General features: G+C 38.2%; 2 protein-coding genes across 14 annotated transcripts in view; both read right to left on the bottom strand.

Moving 5' to 3' along the window:
* Nucleotides 1-9,159, bottom strand: part of LOC129727849 (phosphatidylinositol transfer protein alpha isoform) — a 37,842-nt gene extending 28,683 nt beyond the window's left edge. Inside the window, exons 1-3 of one of the 12 annotated variants that reach the window (XM_055686077.1) lie at nucleotides 8,891-9,147; nucleotides 8,685-8,765; nucleotides 8,511-8,625 (exon numbers count right to left, since the gene is read on the bottom strand). In XM_055686077.1, coding sequence (XP_055542052.1) covers nucleotides 8,511-8,527 — 17 coding nt within the window. In that variant the 5' untranslated portion in view covers nucleotides 8,528-8,625; nucleotides 8,685-8,765; nucleotides 8,891-9,147. Of the gene's footprint in view, nucleotides 1-8,510 lie in introns of all 12 variants that reach the window. The other 11 variants (XM_055686078.1, XM_055686079.1, XM_055686069.1 and 8 more) reach the window with 11 other exon arrangements.
* A 3,582-nt stretch (nucleotides 9,160-12,741) lies between these two features.
* Nucleotides 12,742-17,221, bottom strand: LOC129730771 (phagocyte signaling-impaired protein). 2 transcript variants are annotated; one of them, XM_055690335.1, is made up of 8 exons: nucleotides 16,967-17,221; nucleotides 15,928-16,645; nucleotides 15,739-15,859; nucleotides 15,410-15,682; nucleotides 15,147-15,342; nucleotides 13,930-15,089; nucleotides 13,578-13,842; nucleotides 12,742-13,513 (listed from the first exon to the last, which is right to left on the bottom strand). In XM_055690335.1, the coding sequence occupies exons 1-8, from the start codon at nucleotides 17,013-17,015 to the stop codon at nucleotides 13,335-13,337; spliced, it is 2,961 nt and encodes a 986-aa protein (XP_055546310.1). In that variant the 5' UTR covers nucleotides 17,016-17,221; the 3' UTR covers nucleotides 12,742-13,334. The 2 variants fall into 2 exon arrangements, with proteins under 2 accessions (XP_055546310.1, XP_055546311.1); XM_055690336.1 differs by having other exon boundaries at nucleotides 13,578-13,791.
* Nucleotides 17,222-19,690: the final 2,469 nt, after the last annotated feature.

Raw genomic sequence — 19,690 nt, 5'->3', positions numbered from 1 at the left:
CGACCAAATATTGAGCAACTGTGGGACCCCAGGGCTGCACAGGAAAACGCGCAACAGCTGGAGGCAGCGCTACCCACGGAAGAGCAGCTCGATGCAGCTACTCTTGAAGATGTCTGGATGAGCATTCAATTCGACATAGGTAACGCTGCTGTAGGTATAAGGGCTCCGGACTGGTTCGACGGCGACCGCAGGAGAAGAACGCAGCACGGACGGGCATGCTGCAACACCGTATGAGAGCGAACGTAGAACTATACCGACGAGTACGGAACAGCCCATACTCCAAAGATGAAGCGCCAACAAGAGAACCGTGACCACGTAGCGATAGAAGGGCTATACCAAGCTAACGACACTCGGAAGATCTACGAGGAGCTGAACAACTCCTGCGAAAACTACGTGCCTCAAGGTGGTATGTGCAGGAGCTTAGACGTCAACTTCCTTCCGAATGTCAGGTGATCGAAAAGTGGAAACAGCACATCGATGAGCATCTACCAAGATTTGGGAGGAAGAACGAGTACCGGAGGAGTGGATGGAAGATATTGTGTATCCGATCTACAAAAAGGGTGACAAACTGGAGTGCTGCAATTACCGGGTAATCATTCTTCTGAACGCCGCCTACAAGGTATACTCTCCCAAATATTTTGCCGCCGACTATCACCATTTGCGAAGTAGTACCTATCTTTCGCACTTTCGAAACTCGAAGAGGTTTAAACCAAGATGATGGTCTCTCGTGCCTACTGTTTAACATTGCTCTGGAAGGAGCGAAAATTGACACGAGTGGTACGATATTCCGTAAGTCGTTTCAACTATTTGGTTTCGCCATTGTGACGTACATCGAACTGAAGACCAAAGGCAAACAGATTGAACGACGTTCAAGAGAAAATAATGTTACCCTTCCACCTCAAATTCAAGTTGGTAGTGATGAAATCGAGGTGGTCGACGAGGTCGTGTACCTGGGCTCTACGGTAACTACCGACAATGATACCAGCAGAGAAATTTAAAGGCGCAAAATGGCAGTAAGACGTCGTACACAAATTACGTAACGCATGAGGAGGGGGTGAGTCTGCGTAACTTATTGCTACATTGAGGGAAGGGGTGGTTACTCTGATGTTTGCTCAAATTTGTAAATTTGGAGAGGGGTCAGGTTGTTTAGAGTTACGTAATTTTAGGATGTTATGGTGCTTATTACGGGAGTATTTTCACGGTGAAATATATTTCACTCTCACGCTCACTTCACTTTTTGAGACCTATTCCCGATTCCACCTCAAGTGAGGTGACAAAAATTACCTCCGTGAAGTGAGATTAACAGTGAAGTGAAATTGAGAATAGGTCAAGTGAAATGAGATTGTTTCTCAGCTCAAAATTTTTGAGTCCAGAAAGTCGATTTTTTCCGTTTTTTAGATAACACCATCTGGTTGACGTTTTCTGCATTTCTAAGACATTCGGCATCAAAAAAAAATGTTTTTTTTTCTGTATCGACAAGTTCTGTGCATTTTTTTCGTCGGTCATGAAGTTGAAACTTTGACTGCTTCTTGGCACGGATCGAACTCTAATTCGTGTCGTTACTGATACGTTACTGAAATAAATCCAATATTTATCATTAGATCACAAATTAATTAATTTTCAAGACTTATGTCATCTTCGTGGAATCATTTCACCGTTCAAAATGGTCGTGAAATAATTCCACGCGAAACGTCGCTTATTCCGTTTTCACTTCATTGATATGCAACTCATAATAATCCAGATTGCGGCAGATGTCACTTTGCAACGGTTTCTTCACTTACGTGCGTCCCGTAATAGGACTTTTTTCACTTTACTCTGATTTCACCGTGAAGTGACTCCCGTAATAAGTACTAATTGGTGTTATTACGGGAGTCACTTCACGGTGAAATCAGAGTGAAGTGAATAAAGTCCTATTACGGGACTCACGTAAGTGAGAAAAACGTCGCAAGGTGACATCTACCGTGAAATCTGAGTTGTTATGAGTGTCATATGAGTGAAGTGGAAACGGAAAATGCGACGTTTCGCGTGTAATTATTTCACGACCATTTTGAACGGTGAATGATTTCACGAAGATAGGGAAGCTTAAAAATTGATTGATTTGTGATCTAGTGATAACGGTGCTTATTACGGGAGTCACTTCACGGTGAAATCAGAGTGAAGTGAACAAAATCCTATTACGGGACTCACGTAAGTGAGAAAAACGTCGCGAAGTGACATCTGCCGTGGAATCTGGGTTATTATGAGTGTCATATCAGTGAAGTGAGAACAGAAAAAGCGACGTTTCGCGTGGAATTATTTCACGACCATTTTGAACGGTGAAGTGATTCCTCGAAGCTGCCATAAGTCTTAAAGTTGATTGATTTGTGATCTAATGGTAAATATTGGATTTATTCTTCAGTAACGAAGCGAATCAGAGTTTGATCCGTGCCTTAAAGCGGTCAGTTTTTCATTTTTTTGCCCGATGAAATGCAAACTAGTTCAGGAAACTTTCGATACCGAAAAAAACATTTTTTTTTGATGCCGAATGTCTTAGAAATGCAGAACACGTCAAGATCTGGTGTTATCTAAAAAAACGGGAAAAAACGACTTTCTGGGACTTAGACATTTTTGAGCTGGGAAACAATCTCATTTCACTTGTCCTATTCTCAATTTCACTTCACTGTCAATCTCACTCCACGGAGGTGATTTTTGTCACCTCACTTGAGGTGGAATCGGGAATAGGTCTAAAAAAGTGAAGTGAGCGTGAGAGTGAAATATATTTCACCGTGAAGTGACTCCCGTAATAAGCACCTGTCTAAGTCCCAGAAAGTCGTTTTTTTAAATAACACCAGATCTTGACGTGTTCTGCATTTCTAAGACATTCGGCATCAAAAAAAAATGTTTTTTTCGGGATCGAAAATTTCCTAAGCTAGTTTGCATTTTTTTCATCGGGCAAAAAAAAGAAAAATTTACCGCTTTAAGGCACGGATCAAATTCTGATTCGTTTCGTTACTGAAGAATAAATCCAATATTTACCATTGAACGACCTACGGACCTTACGCAGACTGCAGAGCTGGCAAACTGCAGCTTTAGACCGAGTGGAGTTGAGACGACTCTTACGCAGACCTCCAAGATTTCGACACTGCAAACGAAAATGACAGAAACAGCCTTTTCACTGTCTCAAGGTGAAACTACCTTCAGTGTTACTGGTGTCAATTTGATATCGAAATTATTTGATTCCAGCCAATTTATTGCACAAAGTAGATGAACCATATGAGCATATACATTCTCAACCGCATAAACATCGCTAAAGCAACACAGCGTGTGCGAAATCACAGAAACGCTGCTAGCCAACAATTACTGTCAACTGATTAGAGCTGAGTCTCTCTCATTTTCAACTCGTTCGTTGAAAATTGAAGTTCAAAGATTTCAATTTCAACTGAAAATTCTTTCATGACAGCGAAAGTTTGCAGCGCTACTCTTACGTACAGCAAAGGTCACACTACTTGGAACTGTTTAGTAATAGCAAATTTTATTATTCCACTGTGTGCGGGCAAAACTGTCGAGGAATAATGAAACGTCATCGCCATTTAAGACGCAAGTAAGAAAGAGATGCCAAATAATTGTTTACGAACATAGCACGTGCGGTGGTGGGTTAAAGCTGACAAATTTTACAGTGCGCTTCGGGCAGCACGGCAGGTCAAAACTGGGTCAAAATCGAGCGAATAAAGAAGGGTTTTGACAGCAGTTAGTGCGCTTCCAGGTCAAAACGAGGTGTGCTGGTGGAATAAAAAAATTCGCTATAAGTAAGCTGACAAGCTTGCCATCCCCGTGGTAGAGACAGCATGCAGGATTGCACATGCACACGACCTTCATGAACTGCTCAAACAAAAGTTTTTTTCAGAGGAAGAGACCATTCGAGTAGTTCAATTTCACCCAATTTTTTGGAAGATTTCTTCCCCAGTGTTACCTATGTCTTATTTATGTGATATGATTGTGACAATATAAGGAGAAATATGATACATTTATTCTTTCAGTTTATACACATCGTAACGCTGGGACACCTAGAGGCTAGACACCCTTATTTTCATGGAAAATATTTTAATAAAATTACACGATATTGGTTGATATATTTTGATCCCTCCAACGAAAATATAACGTCAATGAGCTATGATATAGATAGAGGGATGATTTCTGGTTACGCCAATGCGTCATACGAGTAAAATAAAAAAAAAGAAATATTATGTTCGTTAACAGTAAATTTGAATATTTTTTCTGTGATTCGATTATGCGGAAAACTCGATTATCCGATGATTGCTACAGTAATGTTTTAGGGTGGAACGGGACGGAATCTAATTATTATAACATAGTTAATAGTACATGGTTACCGAATTTTTGATTTTTTGTTGCCATAAAACTCCACTGAATCATCATTTTGAATATTTTGCTGAATAATGCTGACAACACTGGCGTACAACTTGACGCCCACAATTGACTTGAAACTAGAAAAGAGCAAAAACCGGGATTTTTCGAGGCGTTATACTTTATAGGCAAGTTTCAGATAGGGATACCATCTGGTCAGAGGTACAATTCAGGACATCTATTTTTTCGGCACAAATTTGATCCAAATTATTTTTATTCTGATTTAAACTGGTGGTATGTGATTTGCACTTCAAAATGCTATTCGGTTGTTAATTTATTCAACATGTATCTCGAACGATCCAATTTTATCAAGTAACTTTGAAGTTATAGGAATGTGTATGTCCTCAAAGAATTCAGCACACGTAAACTGTTTAAAATCTCCCAGATATTTCAAAAATAATGCAGATTTTTTCCTGATTTTGGGACCGATTACAGGTAACGAGGCGAGCAATTTGCCTCGCCTAGAGTCACTGACGAACAAAATGTTGTATAAGGAAACGCGAGTGAAACTTGGTTGGTGACAGTTGAGTGGAGCAGTTTCGCAGACGAGCTACTCGTCCGATATCCAGCCGACTCACCATCTGTTATATCTAAATTGGTCAGGCGAGTAACTCGCTGCTCACCTTGTTGACTGTAATAGCCCCCTTAATTTCCTTTAGCCCGCCAAACGGTCATCACTTCAAATTTTACAATTTTACCTCATAAAATGTTACTTCAAGATTTTTATCGGAGAAAAATGTCCCTTTGTTATTTTTACCAGCGACGGATTCGAACTGGCAACCAGAAATGAAAAACAAATAAAAACTGGGCAATCTCCAACTTTTTCTAATATCAGGCAACATTCACGTTTCTGTTAAAAATTTACCGACTTGTGGCTTGCAATATGAGCTTGGTGATTGAAGATAATTGCATGTCTTATAAAAATCAGGACAAATGCTAGAATATAAAAAATAAATCAGGACGCCCAAATATGATCTCAAAATCAGGACATGTCCTGCTAAATCAGGACGGATGGTATCCCTAGTTTCAGACCATTTCGCTCAATTTTCCGTGTAAATTAGTTGCGATCGCAATGTTTATTAGTGTTAAGAGAATATAATACTTAGTTTGAGTGGTTACGCGACTGCTTCGTACCGGTATGTTTTGAGAACTTACACGGTAAAACCACAAGTGCAAAGTGATTGAATTAGGTTAGTTAGAACGATATTTTATAACGCATTAGAAAAATGAATGATATTTTATAACGCATTCCAAAAATTCGATAGTATGCAGGAGGAAGCCATCGGTCATCCCATGGTTGGGTTCCATCCCGTTTCACGTTAAGATAAAGTGACCAGACGTCCCGCGTTTCGCGGGACAGTCCCGCTTTTCAACAAAATGTCCCGCGCAGAAATGCGTCCCGCGTTTTCGATAAGTATTAATCTACTCATTAATACCCTCTTGCTTCATTTTGGAATCAATATTATTGTATTCCAAAATTTGAAAAGTAAACTGCGCGTTGTTGTTACCAGGAACTAAATATTAGTTAGTTGCTTAGCGATTTCATTAATTTTTCATCTGAACTACTAGCGTCGTCAAAATGTTGGTCTTCCAAATGCTAATCGTTAATTTGCTTAATTTACAAAGAAGTGGCAGCAAAACTTTTTACAAAAACTGTAAGTTGCTTATGCGTACCTAAGTTGCTTTGAAAGATAAAAATTATTTGCTGCGAAAGTTATTTCTAGAACGTATGTTTCATTGAAGGAACGTTGAATTGTCTCAATTGTTCTTATTTTTTTTTTTTGTTCTTATTTTCGGGATGATTTCTTGTGTTGCTCCAAACATTGTGGTTTAAATATATGTTCCGCTGACTTTTACAATAATTTACGTGTAATTTTTACCGTTTCAAGATAACCAACATTAATCTCCCCCCCCCCCCTCTCCTCTCCGTCCGACGCACAATTAAATAGGTGTGTCCCGCGTTGGAGCTTCAACTATCTGGTCACTTTACGTTAAGAGCAAGATTGAACAACAAATGGAGTAATATAAAAAAATTGCTTTGTCCGCCATTACTGATTTTTCTTTCGCGTACCCCCTGAAGCCTTTCGAGTACCCCCAGGGGTACGCGTACCCCAGGTTGAAAACCGCTGCTGTATTGGAAATATTTTGTAATATATCAATATTGTCGTAATCAAGGGAATGGCAGCTCTGTTGTTTTTCGGAAAGATAAAATTGTTATATACAATTGTGTCAACGCCCATGAAACTGTAGACAAACTAATCGTGTCTCAAAAATAAAAAAAACCAAAAGTACAAAATGACTTCTAAAGCTCATAGAAACTGTGCAAAGTTTCAGCCAGATCAAAAATGGTCGATAAAATGATTCTATTAAGATTCGAACTCACGACCAATCACTTGTCAGAGCGGACTCTGTAATCTGGGGCTTCCAGCTCCCCTATCCCAACAAACTATTTCACCGATTTAGTTTGTTAAGCTATTGTTAGGTGGATTCCGGCTGGGCTATAGCTTAATAAGCCGCAGTTCAACAACTGGTTTTTCAGTAAGGAAAACTAGATAATGTCGCACAAACAAAATACCGACGTGCCGTTCCCGAAAAAAATAACGTAAAAGTTGCTGTGATTGTACATAGTTTTGCCATAATTTGAATATATTTTTATTGTAAATACAATCAATTTTACATTAAATATCATTGTACAAATTTTACAGAACAATAAAAAACCTTGTGTTCCAACGAAGCTTTGAGCAATTGAGTTTTTCTAATTATTTTACAGATATATGCAACATCCCATATTGTTTCTGAAATGATTAGCTATTCCTTTGACAAGCGGCAGTTTATTTTTCATTCTAATAATTGACCTTTACAATTCGAGATCATATTGAATGCAGTTTCGCACATTCGATATTTATATAATCAAACCAATAATCAATCATCTCATGTGCCAACCTAGCTCCACATTGCACGAAAATCAAATTCCAAATATAAATATTTTTCATTGCTCAAAAACGTACAAAAGCATGCTTTAAATTACGTCAATATGAAAGTAAACTGAAGCTACAATACAAAATATAGCTAATTATTCAAAATAGCAATTCGAATCATCACCCGTGTTCATATTTATGTTATCCTTAACTCTTGAAATTCTACACCTTGTTAGCTTTTGCACATTCGTCCTCTCTCAATTTCATACAATCGTGCACTCGTGCAGTAATAAAAAATGAACACATTTCCAAGCACATGTGAAATGTTCGTTGAATACAAATACACTCAAACATTCTCCGAATTTCCCAAATGAGTAACTTTGACATTTCGGTTTATTTCATGATGATAGACATCAGGAGGTAAGTCGTCTTCTCTATGATAACTATTCTTATACATTTCATACGATAACCTCAACCGTAGTGTAATCAATTTTGAAATACTCATTTCAAACTTAGATTGTATTGCAAATAACAAAAATCTGAGATACAGATGAGGCGTTTCCACTTTTCTTCATCAACGATTATCAGACTCCGTTGTCTTTTAGGTGCACTAAGCTGTACATACCTCTTAATACACCATCATGTGTTTAACCTAAACAGCGGAAAAGCAACAACACAAATATGAAAAAAAGAATGATTTGTCAAAATGACAAGGCTGCCTCTTATAAAATGGCGAGGTTGCCAGAAAAGAAATAAAAGAGGAACCACAACACCAGTCGCTGTAATATTATGTTAGCTATCTGATTTTGTTCGAACCAACCCAACTAAATCAATGGTCTAAATAGGGATATAACGAGGCTTCTATATGTTTAAATTATGTTTTACTAAGGTGTCCATCGCACATACTCTATAACACATCCATTTCGATAATGTTGAAAAATATTCACAAATCTTAGATGGCAGCTCGGTCTGATCACACAGACTAAAATTTCTCAGTTCTCCTGTCCACACAGGAAGAAAAATCAATTTTCTTCATTTGCAATCCTGCCATCGTGGTCGTTTTGTAAAAGAATGTTATATTTCAGATAAATCTAAGATGCATCTTGAGACAGTTCTGAATGTTTTCCCACAAAAAAATTGAAAATAACCAAAATATCAACTTCATGCACGAAATAAGTAAATGCTACTTACAACTCTTTGATCAGCATCGTTTACGATTGACGTGTTAAGCCGGAATTGACTTGCGGTATTAATGAGTCACGCAACTTGTTAATGTCAAGAATACTTTTTGTTTAAACGTTTGCTACTAAAAATTGGTTCAAGAGAAGTTATACAAGGGTTTACACCGCTGAAAAATGCACTCACTCTAGTTCTACACTAAAATGTTTCCTTTTTTATCACTTTTACAGTATAGCTAAAAATCACACAGCTTCAGCAATTAGTATGCTTCATTAGTTGATTATGCAAAAAAAAAACTTCACATGGACCTTGAGAATCAAGCTATTCGGTCACTGGCACAGAAAATTGAAGTTGAGATGAATCCGCCCTCAACCGCAGCTTTTTCTTCGTACCGATTCACGTTCGTCACCGCCAATTTTTCGCCGCAGCCAGCACTCGAATAACTCGGAACTAATAGGTTATTTAAGGGAAAGGTCCGCGCGGAAATTGAACTTTTGGAGGGTCGTGAGAATTATGTCCTCTACACCTGTACAATCCGCTTGGGAGATCATACAACTACACACCGATCAACCTGACTGAAACTCGACTGAAGCGAATCACTCAAAGAACTAAATGATTAGCTCCACTTCCACACGACGTGCATGCAGCAGAACTTCTAGACACGGTGGATTTCAAGATCTACAGCTATAGGTAAAGACAAACAGTTAATATCAACTACATTTAAAGCTAAATATGTTGTATATTGATTTCAATAACTATAATAAAACAATTATTGAGATCTTTGAAAACTTGAAAATTGGCTCATTTTTGGCAAAAATAATATAAATTTTTGAAATATCACCAACGAAAAATTCAATTATTTCTGCTCAAACAACCTCTTAATTTTAACCTTGGCTTACTAACACATTCTCATGATGAATGCAAATTGATAAAAAAATACGAATTCCACGTTTCAGTATAGGTGTGCTCTAGTGAATTTCGCAGTCAAATATCGTGAGTGCAAGCATGTCAAATAACGAGGGGTCTTTTTTGTCTAATACAAGCTCGTCAAATTCTAACGCATTAACAAAAAGAATAAAGATGCCGCGGTGATTATTGGAGTAAAGCATCCAACTCCTGCAAATAAAAAGTTATACCACATGCATGAGAAATACGTAACACTCAAGAAGAAATCTTTTAAAAAGTTGGTACAAAATAAACTTGTATTTGAAGCAATAATTGAAGTATCAAGAGTGAAATTTGACGTTATATTTGTGCTAAAGAAATACCGAAACGGAAAAATGACTCCTAAATCCAAAGACTGTAATCAAGAGCTAGGGGCTAGACACCTTTGTTTTCATGCAAAATATTCGCTTTTCAAATCACAATTCAAAACTGCTCGAAATCTGCTCGAAATCGCTACAATGACAGTTCGCCCATATACCAACTGTCATTGTAGCAATTTAAAGTGAATTTTTATTCTTCATTTAAAAATCGAAGGACAATGATATAAAGTTCTAAAAAATGACGTTTTGCTCAGAAAATTACTCTCTTTCAGATGATACATAAAAATCGGAAATCCGTGAATAGCTAAACAACCCAATTGATACCCTCTAACGATAATGTAACGCTTGATGTAACGTCAATGAGCTAAGATATAGATGGAGGGGTGCCTAAAAATGAAACGATAAATACTTTTTGATATTGAATATTGGAAATATTTCTCAATATATCAATAGTGTCTAGCCCCTAGATCAAGAGCAATACCGGGAACGTTCAAATAGTAGAATATATTTTGATCAATCAATTTCGTTTCTTTCCATAACTTCTGAACCACGTATCAAATTGTTTTGAAATTTGTTATTTGTACGTTTGAGAGACAGCCCGTAGTTATGTTCAAATAAATCGTGTTATCTTTGTGTTAATAGACTTTCGCTGTTTTCAGAATTTAATACATAACGGTTGCAATAAAATTCCGATTATAAACAAATGAAATGGCAATTAAAACTTTCATTTGACACTGAGATTGTTGAAATTTGTCCAGCTATCTTTGGGGATACCAATGAATTTGAAAAGTCATCGGTACATGTTTCTTTTCACAACTTTTCAACCACATGCCTTATCATTCTAAAATTCTTTAGTTTACCCTCAACTAGCCCGTTAATTTGATACTAAAATTGTTTAAATCAGTTGTGCAATTTGTGAGATAATAAAGTTTCGTAAATATTTTGATACATTACAGACAAAGTAACAATCCGATTATTAAATTCAATAGGGAGTTTGAGTATTCTTCGGAATATGTTTCTTTTGTTGGCTAGATTTCACATTTTTAAACATAACAGGCAAAGTAATAATCCAATTGCAAAACAAATCAATAGGGTCTTATGGGGCAACTAGACCTTCTATTTGGCACTAATTTTATGAAAATCGGTCCAGCCATCTCTGAGAAACAATAGTGAGATTAAACAGTCTCCAGAACACGTTTCTTTCCATAACTTCTGAACCACATGTCCAATCTTTATAATATTAAAAAGCCAAGAGTTAAAAGACCGTTAATTTAAACCAATTTTGTTTAAATTGGTTGTGTAGTTTTTGAGATAATGATGTTTCGTGATTTTAACCTACATATGAAAAAAGTGAGTGAAGTGAGTGAATAAAAATCTGTACATACACACACACGCACACACACTCACACGCACACACACACACATACAAAAAATGCTCAGCTCGTAGAGCTGAGTCGAGTGATATATGCCATTCGGCCCTTTGGAGTACTTTCATATCTTCAGTTTTGCAAGTGATTGCTATACCTTTCTAGGAGAAAGGCAAAAAGGTCTTCACTTTCAATTTTGTCGGAAATTTAATCAGACAATGAGTGCCAGATTTTTATTTGCTTTTTGCCAGATTTTATTTAAGACTTAGTGGCAACGCTGCTCATTGATGTAACATTATGGAACCACGGTGGGTGCGAACTGAAAATGGAGTCAAAAATAAGGTAACGACCCCAGAATTCGCCCACATTAACCGAGTACCCAAAGTTCGACCACCTATATTTTTTTTCTATTGTTCGCAATATAGTGTCAACTCTTAGAACCGTGTTTGAACATAAAAATGAAAATGAAAAATTGTGGGGTTCTTACCCTATATAGTGCGAAGAGGAGCGTCTAAGGCCTGAGAAAATTCCTTCCGTTCATTTTTGTCAGATCCCGACACATTCTAACTACTTGCCGAATAAAACGTCGTATACACAAATTACACAACTCATGAACAGGGTGGAGGAGGGCTGAGATTTTGTTACCTATTGTTACCTATAGGGAAGGGGTTAGTTGAGACAGTTACGTCACTGCGAGACTCATGGAAATCGAAAATTTCGTAGGGAAGGCAAGTTGTTTCGTGATACGTAATTGTAGGGAGTGAGTCATATTAAACGTTACTAATTACATAGGAAGAAGGGGGTCTGGAAACCACATTTTAGCGTTAAGTAATTTGGTTGCTTATCTCCCAGCTGGTCTCGAGGTGTGATTTAAAAAAAAAGAAAGGATGGCCATATGGGCTAACCGTCATTTAGCACATTTCGAGCAATTTTTTAATCTTCTTTTAAAAATCGTAGAACAACGATGAACATTTTTTCCAAAATGACGTTTTGCTCTTAACGTTACACTCTTCCTGCTGATACATAAAAATCAAAAAACCGTGTAACACTTTAGGACCCAATTGATCGAGACAGCTGACCTTTCGAGCGTTCGACTCGGTGGAGCTACTCGACAGAAATACGACTCGACTCTACTTCTGTAATACCAAAATAGGTTGTCGAATAAAGTTACTCTCGACTCGTCATATGTAATAGACATCTTTATGGGGCCTATCACAAAAGTTGAGGCGATCGGCGAGTTATTTGCCTGACCTGGTATTACAGATGGCGAGTCAGCTGTATATTGGACGACTAGCTCGTCTGCCAAACTGCTCGCGTTACCTAATAGAACATTATGCTCGTCTCGTCAGTTCCTCGAGTACGAAAACACAATGCTGTTGGTTTGACTTTGGTTTTGTTTTTGACATCCCAAAGCCAGTCGTTCTCTGTTTCTGGAATGTCACGATGTTTTCAGTTCATATAAATATTAAAACAATCATCTTAAACAAATTGAAATAGACGGTAATAAATCTGAAATAGATGGGCGATTTGAGTCGACTATCGCAGGGCTCGTACTTTTATATCAAATTTAGCTTTTATAGCAATCTATAGAATTTAAAAACGAAATGCGCATTTGGTCACATTCAGTTTATTTAGTCGAGTTTTTGTACCTAAAACATTCCAAACTTAATTAAACATCTTTATTATAATAAATCTTATCGGTATCCGCGTACGTTTCATACGACACTACATAATGGGATAAAGGTGTAAGCAAAAGTTTAATCAAGAAAACTGGATAAATCGGCAATACGTGTGCTGTCCAGCAGTAAATGACAAGTTAATGATTGTTTTGATAACTGTTTGCTCGCTAGTGCATTGCTTGAATCTTCAATACAAATTTTTACTACGTAAAAGATTTCGACCAACAATGAGTTACGAATCGAGCGGACATGCAGTTTCTGAATGTTCTCGCTAAACATTAAGCGAGCATGAGGCCATGATAACAACATGAGAAAAATGTGCAAATGTGTTTAGGGCAAACTGTGTGATGTATATATGCAGAAAATTGCTTATAACATCTGCTAATGACATAATATCTTATATACTACCAGTCATCGCCTTCGTAGTGCCTACCATGTGGTGCCATTTCACAGTTACTCTAAGAAAAATCTAAACATTCCCGGCAGCTTTAACAACCTCTAGTAGTGCGTCCGTTGGAATTTACATTAAATTGATTTGTTGATCAATTTCAACTTGTCTTTTAGAAGTTTTTTCAGTTCTTTAATCTCGCCTACATGACTGTCCATGAGTTTGAGTCGCACACTGCTTTCACTTTTAGGGTTAAGTGACATTTGCTCTAATGCTGCGGTTAAGGAATCTGATACTAGTGGCGCCTCCCAGGAAGCTGAAACAAAAGTAATACGTAAACATTTCGAGCATATATGATAAAATGATAATAAGTTACTTACAAAGCGCTGCTTCGCACTCGATAATGTTGACCTTCAAAGTCCGAAGCAGTTCTGTTACGAGATGAAGTCGATTTTTCTCATTCATCACCACAGTGCATTCATGATTATTCTGTTCACTCTCCTTTTTCTTCGGTTTACGTGTGGGTTGCGGAGGTGGTGCCTGAGAGTATTTATCGTAGCAAACTGTCAGCACAAACAGAACCAGGCAAGCAATCTGAAAAAAATACGAAAGCATTGCCAGGCCACAATTATTGATGGAAGTTGTCTGCAAAGCGATGTTTTTTTTTTTATTAAAACTAAATAAATATAGCAAAATTGTTTCGCTTACTAAACAATGTTGAAATTATCCTACCTCAATTCCGGCATTCACAGTATCGTGAACCTGCTTGCGGTTCCATAGGAGATCTCCGGATTTATTATAATCACTAATTGCGTTCGCAATTATCGCAAACAGCTCGCCAATATCCTTCACACACGTATCAGCCGCAGTTCGTATCAGTTCATGTTTCTCACCCTTCCACAGCAACAGTAGAAAATCCGCGAAATTTTTGAACACATAATCGTATGGCATCCTCAGCATCAAATGTAAACGTGACGGCAGCAAATTGACTAGAAATTTTCCACTTATACTTTGTCGATCTTTATCTCTAATGGTAGCCATAATTTTCTCCCATCGTTGACATAGATTTGCCGCCGTTTCAAATTCATAATCTGCTCCTTTGGCATATAAATCTATAAATGAGGAAACCAGCCTCAACAAAGTTGAACGCAACTGCAAAAGATCCATCTCTTGTTTGTAACTCTCCTCCCGAAATTCCTCACGCTGTTTTTGCACCGTCTTAGGCTCTAGTACGACAGTGTATTCACTACTACCCTTCAGTGCTTCCGACGCACCTTCTGGTGGAAGAACTTTTGAGTAATCCACCGCAGGATCCCAGTGGACAAAAATGGTCAGATCACGATTATCACTTAGGTCATTCCAATTAATTCGATCCTCCTGCGGTTTTATTCTCATTAATCGGTATGCGATGAGATTCTGCACTAATGTACCACAGAAGCATACCATCTCTAAGAGTAATGCTTCCACTGAGATGAGCGTGAAATGAAAACTGTTGGATAACCGATCCCGGAATTCCAGGAACTCGATTAGTTTCGAGAATGACCCAAAGTTGTATGAAGTTTTAATAAACTCGACACTGTTTTGATGATCGTTGATGAAAAAATTCAGCGTTTGATCGAACAACTGCTTAGCCAATGATGGATAACCACCGTTGCATAACTGGCTACAATGCAGAAATCCAAGCGAGTCCAACTGAATGTGTTTGATGTCGAGCGATTCAAACACTCGGTGGGCGGTGTCTGTCATACCTAACCTATGGTACAACTGAAGACTGAGAAGCTTGCCATGAAAGTTGTTGATGCTGTTAGAAAGCAGATGTTCCAGCAAGCAGAGTGCTTCTACTAGAGGTTCGGAGCGTTGCAGCGTCCAGGCACGGTCGTACATAATGTTTACTAAAACACATTATGAATGCAATACGAATGTTTCTAGGTGACCTCAATTGAATTTACCTGCCAGCAGAGCGTAGGGATCTGAAGGGCCCATATCAGTTGGAAGCAGTCCTCTCCCAAAAGCATTGTACCCATGCTCGTAGTGCAAACTTAGTGCCGTATAGAGTGCCGACAAGTGTTCCTCACTCAATGCGGCATGCGCCCCACAAAATCGAGCTATCTGCAGCGAGCAAATATGTCGTTGCATGTGTTCTTTCTATCAAACAATAAAAACAAAAAAAAACCTTATTAGAAATATTTAAACTAACTTTCCACTAACTTACGTTGCTCGGTAGTGTAACCGGATTTATTCGACATTCTTGCATCAATTTTGCAGCAAACCCGGGACGCTTCACAGGATCCACATACTCCAGAAACATCTTAAGATCATTCGCACAGCATGTTTTGTCACCAAAAATTCGAAAGTAATCGAGCAACAGCTCTGTCAGCTCTCCAAACAATTGCTCTTTGTCGCACTTATTTTCTACCATTAGACGGTTGAGTTCCAATCTTGCCAGATAGGGACCTCTATGCTGGCGTGGTTGCGATTCTATGATCTACAAATCAATACGTTAGAGAATTTGGAACATTTGAAACAAAAAAATCGTCTTACTCCACATATGAATTCATGGCACATTTCTGTGCTATGATCCGTCCCAGGAGTCTCGTCATTCACTTTAATAAGTTCGAAGGTTGATTGAATATAGTCGAGATAATAATCCCACCGATCAGAGCTGAAAACATGAAGACATACATATTAGGTTACTATTGAAATAAAAGCTTATGGTCAGCATCTACTTACTCTTCTAACAACATTTGTTTCATCATTTTATTCAAGTCCGCCCATTTGTCGAGCTTCTTCAGAAGATCAATTTTTATCGAATGTGGAGCTCCTGGATACAGTTTTTGACAAACACTACCCTCTAAAAAGTCTAACATTTCCTGATGTTTTTCCTGGTGTTGCAATATTTGCAAGTACAATTGAACTTCCTGTGAAGCTTCCAGTTTATTCTCGGCGTTTAACTTGTCAACCATACGTTGTGCCAAGACCAGCAGCAGTTTCGATTTTTGTGGATCTTTTGAATCAGGTCCACGCACGGCTTGAAGAACAACACTCATAACAGCCCAAAAATAGAATGGATTTCTTGGTTTCAGTTTGTACAACTGCAATGCTACTGTTTGCTGTGCTTTAAAGTCATTTACTCGCATGTGTGCAATAAACAACTGCGACAACAGTTCTTCATTTCCAGGATGCTGTTTGGAGGCATTGGCGAACAACTGGCAGATTTTATTCAACTGATCCGTTTCTTTGTAACAAAGAGTCATTACATGTAACGTCGTTGATTCTGTCGGAGTTTCCTGCTCCAAGGCTCGAATCAAACTTGCACTTTCCTCGTCTCTTCCTAACCGTATGTAAGCCCAGGCTTTTAATGCTCGCCCGCACTGGATGGTAGGATTTTTTCGAAGCACTTTCTCCACATCCTGTAGAGCTTTCTTGTAATTACCGATCTCGATCGATTCTGAAACAATGAAAGTAATGCTTCAATATAAAAGTGCGCTGGAAGGCCTTATTTACAATTTCGACAACACAGCTGCAAATGCATTTTCTACATCTATCTTGTGTTCTCTTAAGGTAAAGCCGTCTATGTGTAAATGAAACCAACAATAACCTCTAACTTAGATTGGCAGCAAAAAAATCGCAAAAAATATTCAAAGTTTATTTTCAGTGAGCGATTGTAACACATCTTTGAATTATAATTATTAAATTTAGGTTGAACATCCAAACAACGACGCATATCTATTAACCATTAATATTATTTCAAGTGTCCTTTTTTGCATACCAAATATAGGGCGAAGTCTTCGTTCTACCACGAGCTCCACGTTCTGCATTGCAACGAATTTATGCCAGATTTTACAACACTAAAGATTTAAACTCAGTATGTTGGCCTTGATTTAATAAAACAGCAATTTTCACTTTTCATCCAAAATGAAAAAAAATACTTCTAGACATTTATATCGTTTGAAAATCGACACAAACTCCGTTCGGAACTTTTCGCACGGCAAACGAATCAGTGAAAAAGAATCGGCTTTCCATCGTCTCATATTAATGACAGATCTGTCAATTAGCAATGATTTTCAAATTAGAATTAGAGCAAGCGCACCGGTGAGTTGCCATTTGAGTTGCTATTTTCACAACGCTGGCCGTTGCTATTTTGGATAGCAACCGATTTTCGCACCGGTCGTTGCTAATGGGGATTACCATTTCCACTATTTCTTTTTCACACCGGCAGTTGCCAATTTCTGAAGACCGTCACTAGCCAGCGTTGACAAAATGTTTGTTTGTGATGTATTTTGCTTTGTTTTGCGGATCTAGTAATAACCAACATATCCGTCAGTCAATCGTTTCCGGAATGATTTACGTTCTTTCTACTTCATAAAATGTTCCCTCCATTTCACGTAACTTTATTTTAACTTTGTTTCCGTTCTCCCAAGTTATCGATAACATAATTCTTTTGCAGATTTTTGTACTTGTGCGTACATAAATTTTTTCATCCTTATATGTTTATTTAAAGTAATTCCGTAAAACTGGGCACGACCCGCAACGTTGGCTTAAATGACTATTCTACTGAAAGCTGGCGAACTTAGTTGTATTCTGTATTTCATGCTGTCTCGGTTCCCACAGTTTGCTATTAATATTTGAAAATTTGCCGCCAAAAAGAACTTAAATATAGAACGCGTAAATTGTTTTTGATTATTTGATTGATTCTAGTGATGAAGAAAGTGATTTCGCAGAACAAATTCGCCGCCAAAAAGAACTTAAATATAGAACGCGTAAATTGTTTTTGATTATTTGATTGATTCTAGTGATGAAGAAAGTGATTCCGCAGAACAAATTTCCTTATACGCAGAGCCGGATTTATGGGGGGGCCCGGGCCCCGGGCCTCCACATTTTTGGGGCCCCCACAAATCAAGAAAAAGATTTTTTCTTTTTTAAAAAATGAGATTCAATCAAAAGTTTAATTTACAGTAAGAAAATTTGAACAGAACATTTCAATCTGACACTTTCCTTCCGTTTTTTTTTTCGCGAGCGCCAATATCACAACTACATCCATAAGAGTTCACCTTGGATTCTCTTGGAATGACACACATTAACACACCATTTGAATCGAACCAACGCACATGGGAAGTAAAGCAGAGAAAGAAAATAACCCACGAGTTTTTTAATGCATTGCTTTTGCTAACTTGTCCGAATCAGGGATACCAAATGTGCTTTGAAAAATGCAGATTTTCTGAGTTCGTGTGCAGATTTTATTGACCTGCAGATGTGCGTAGTTTTTTCCTAGTTTCTATTATTGTCAGAGTCGTCTTATATTTGCGCAGTCTTTCTCAAATTGTGTGCAAATTTTTGCCTGTGGATCGCAATTTTTTCAAATTGCGGTAGTTTTTTTTAGGTATCAAGAAAACAAATTGAAGATGAAACTTATTAAAAATACCGCACAGTGCGTACCACTGTGAATAATGAAAGACAGTCAAACTTAGCATTATTAAGTTTCGAGTACGATAAATTTTCGGCAAAAAAACTCGCAAAGCATAGTTTACAGTTCCAAGCGAAGTGAAACATTTGACAAGTGAAAAAGCGTAAATTTTCGCTTGCGAAATCTGTCGTGAAAACCCGTTTGTGGAACACGCAGGTATTTCTTTTTTTTTTTATTCTCGCTTATTTTTCGTCGGTCTAGTTCCGCCACTGTTGTGGCCAATCACCGACGCCCAGGTAGGCGACTCCACACCCAGGACCCTAACTCACGACCCGTTTATTAACGGACCGGCGCCAACGGCTTTACTTCCTCATGCGATGGAAAGCGTGATCCCAGAGATTTTTCGCCTCAGAAAACCTCCCGGTGTCGGCTAGGATTGAATCTAGACCAGTTGGGTTGGTTGTGAGTGGATCACGCTACCTCACAACCATCGACACCTATGTCGGCGGTGGGATTCGAACCCAGGCGTCGAGCGTGGTTGGCAGAGACATTACCAACCACACTAGGCCCCCGCTCTACACGCAGGTATTTCACCAGTCTGCAGTTTACAGTTTAAGTGAAGCGAAACTCACGAGTTTACACTCCGAGCGAAGTGAAAATTGGCTGCAACTGACAGAATAGAAACGCACGCAAGTTTTCGCTTGCTGCTGCTTTTTTCACTAGCGTTTGCATCCGGGAAAAAAAATAAACCCAAGTGAAAAAGATGAGATCCACAACCTTTGATTTCGCTGGATCGAATTTGTTTACAGTTCCAAGCGAAGTGAAATTTTTGCAGGTTGCATTTTTCACGAGCGTGAAAAAATGAACGTTTTGCATGAGATTTTCACCTCGCTTGGAACTCTAAATAGGGCTTAAGAGAAAATTCTAACAAATTTTTGGTAATTTTTCAATAGCAAATAAATGTTTTTACCTCGTACGATAAAAAAATGGTTTTGTTTTTTTTGGGGCCCCGCACTATAACTGGGCCCCGGGCCCCCACAATCGTAAATCCGGCCCTGCTTATACGCTATTAAGAAAATGATTTTTGGA

The sequence above is a fragment of the Wyeomyia smithii genome, chromosome 3 (genome assembly GCF_029784165.1).
Source record: "Wyeomyia smithii strain HCP4-BCI-WySm-NY-G18 chromosome 3, ASM2978416v1, whole genome shotgun sequence".
Lineage (NCBI taxonomy): Eukaryota > Metazoa > Arthropoda > Insecta > Diptera > Culicidae > Wyeomyia > Wyeomyia smithii.
Note: the sequence above shows the minus strand (reverse complement) of the source record. Positions and strands in the feature narration are given on the sequence as shown.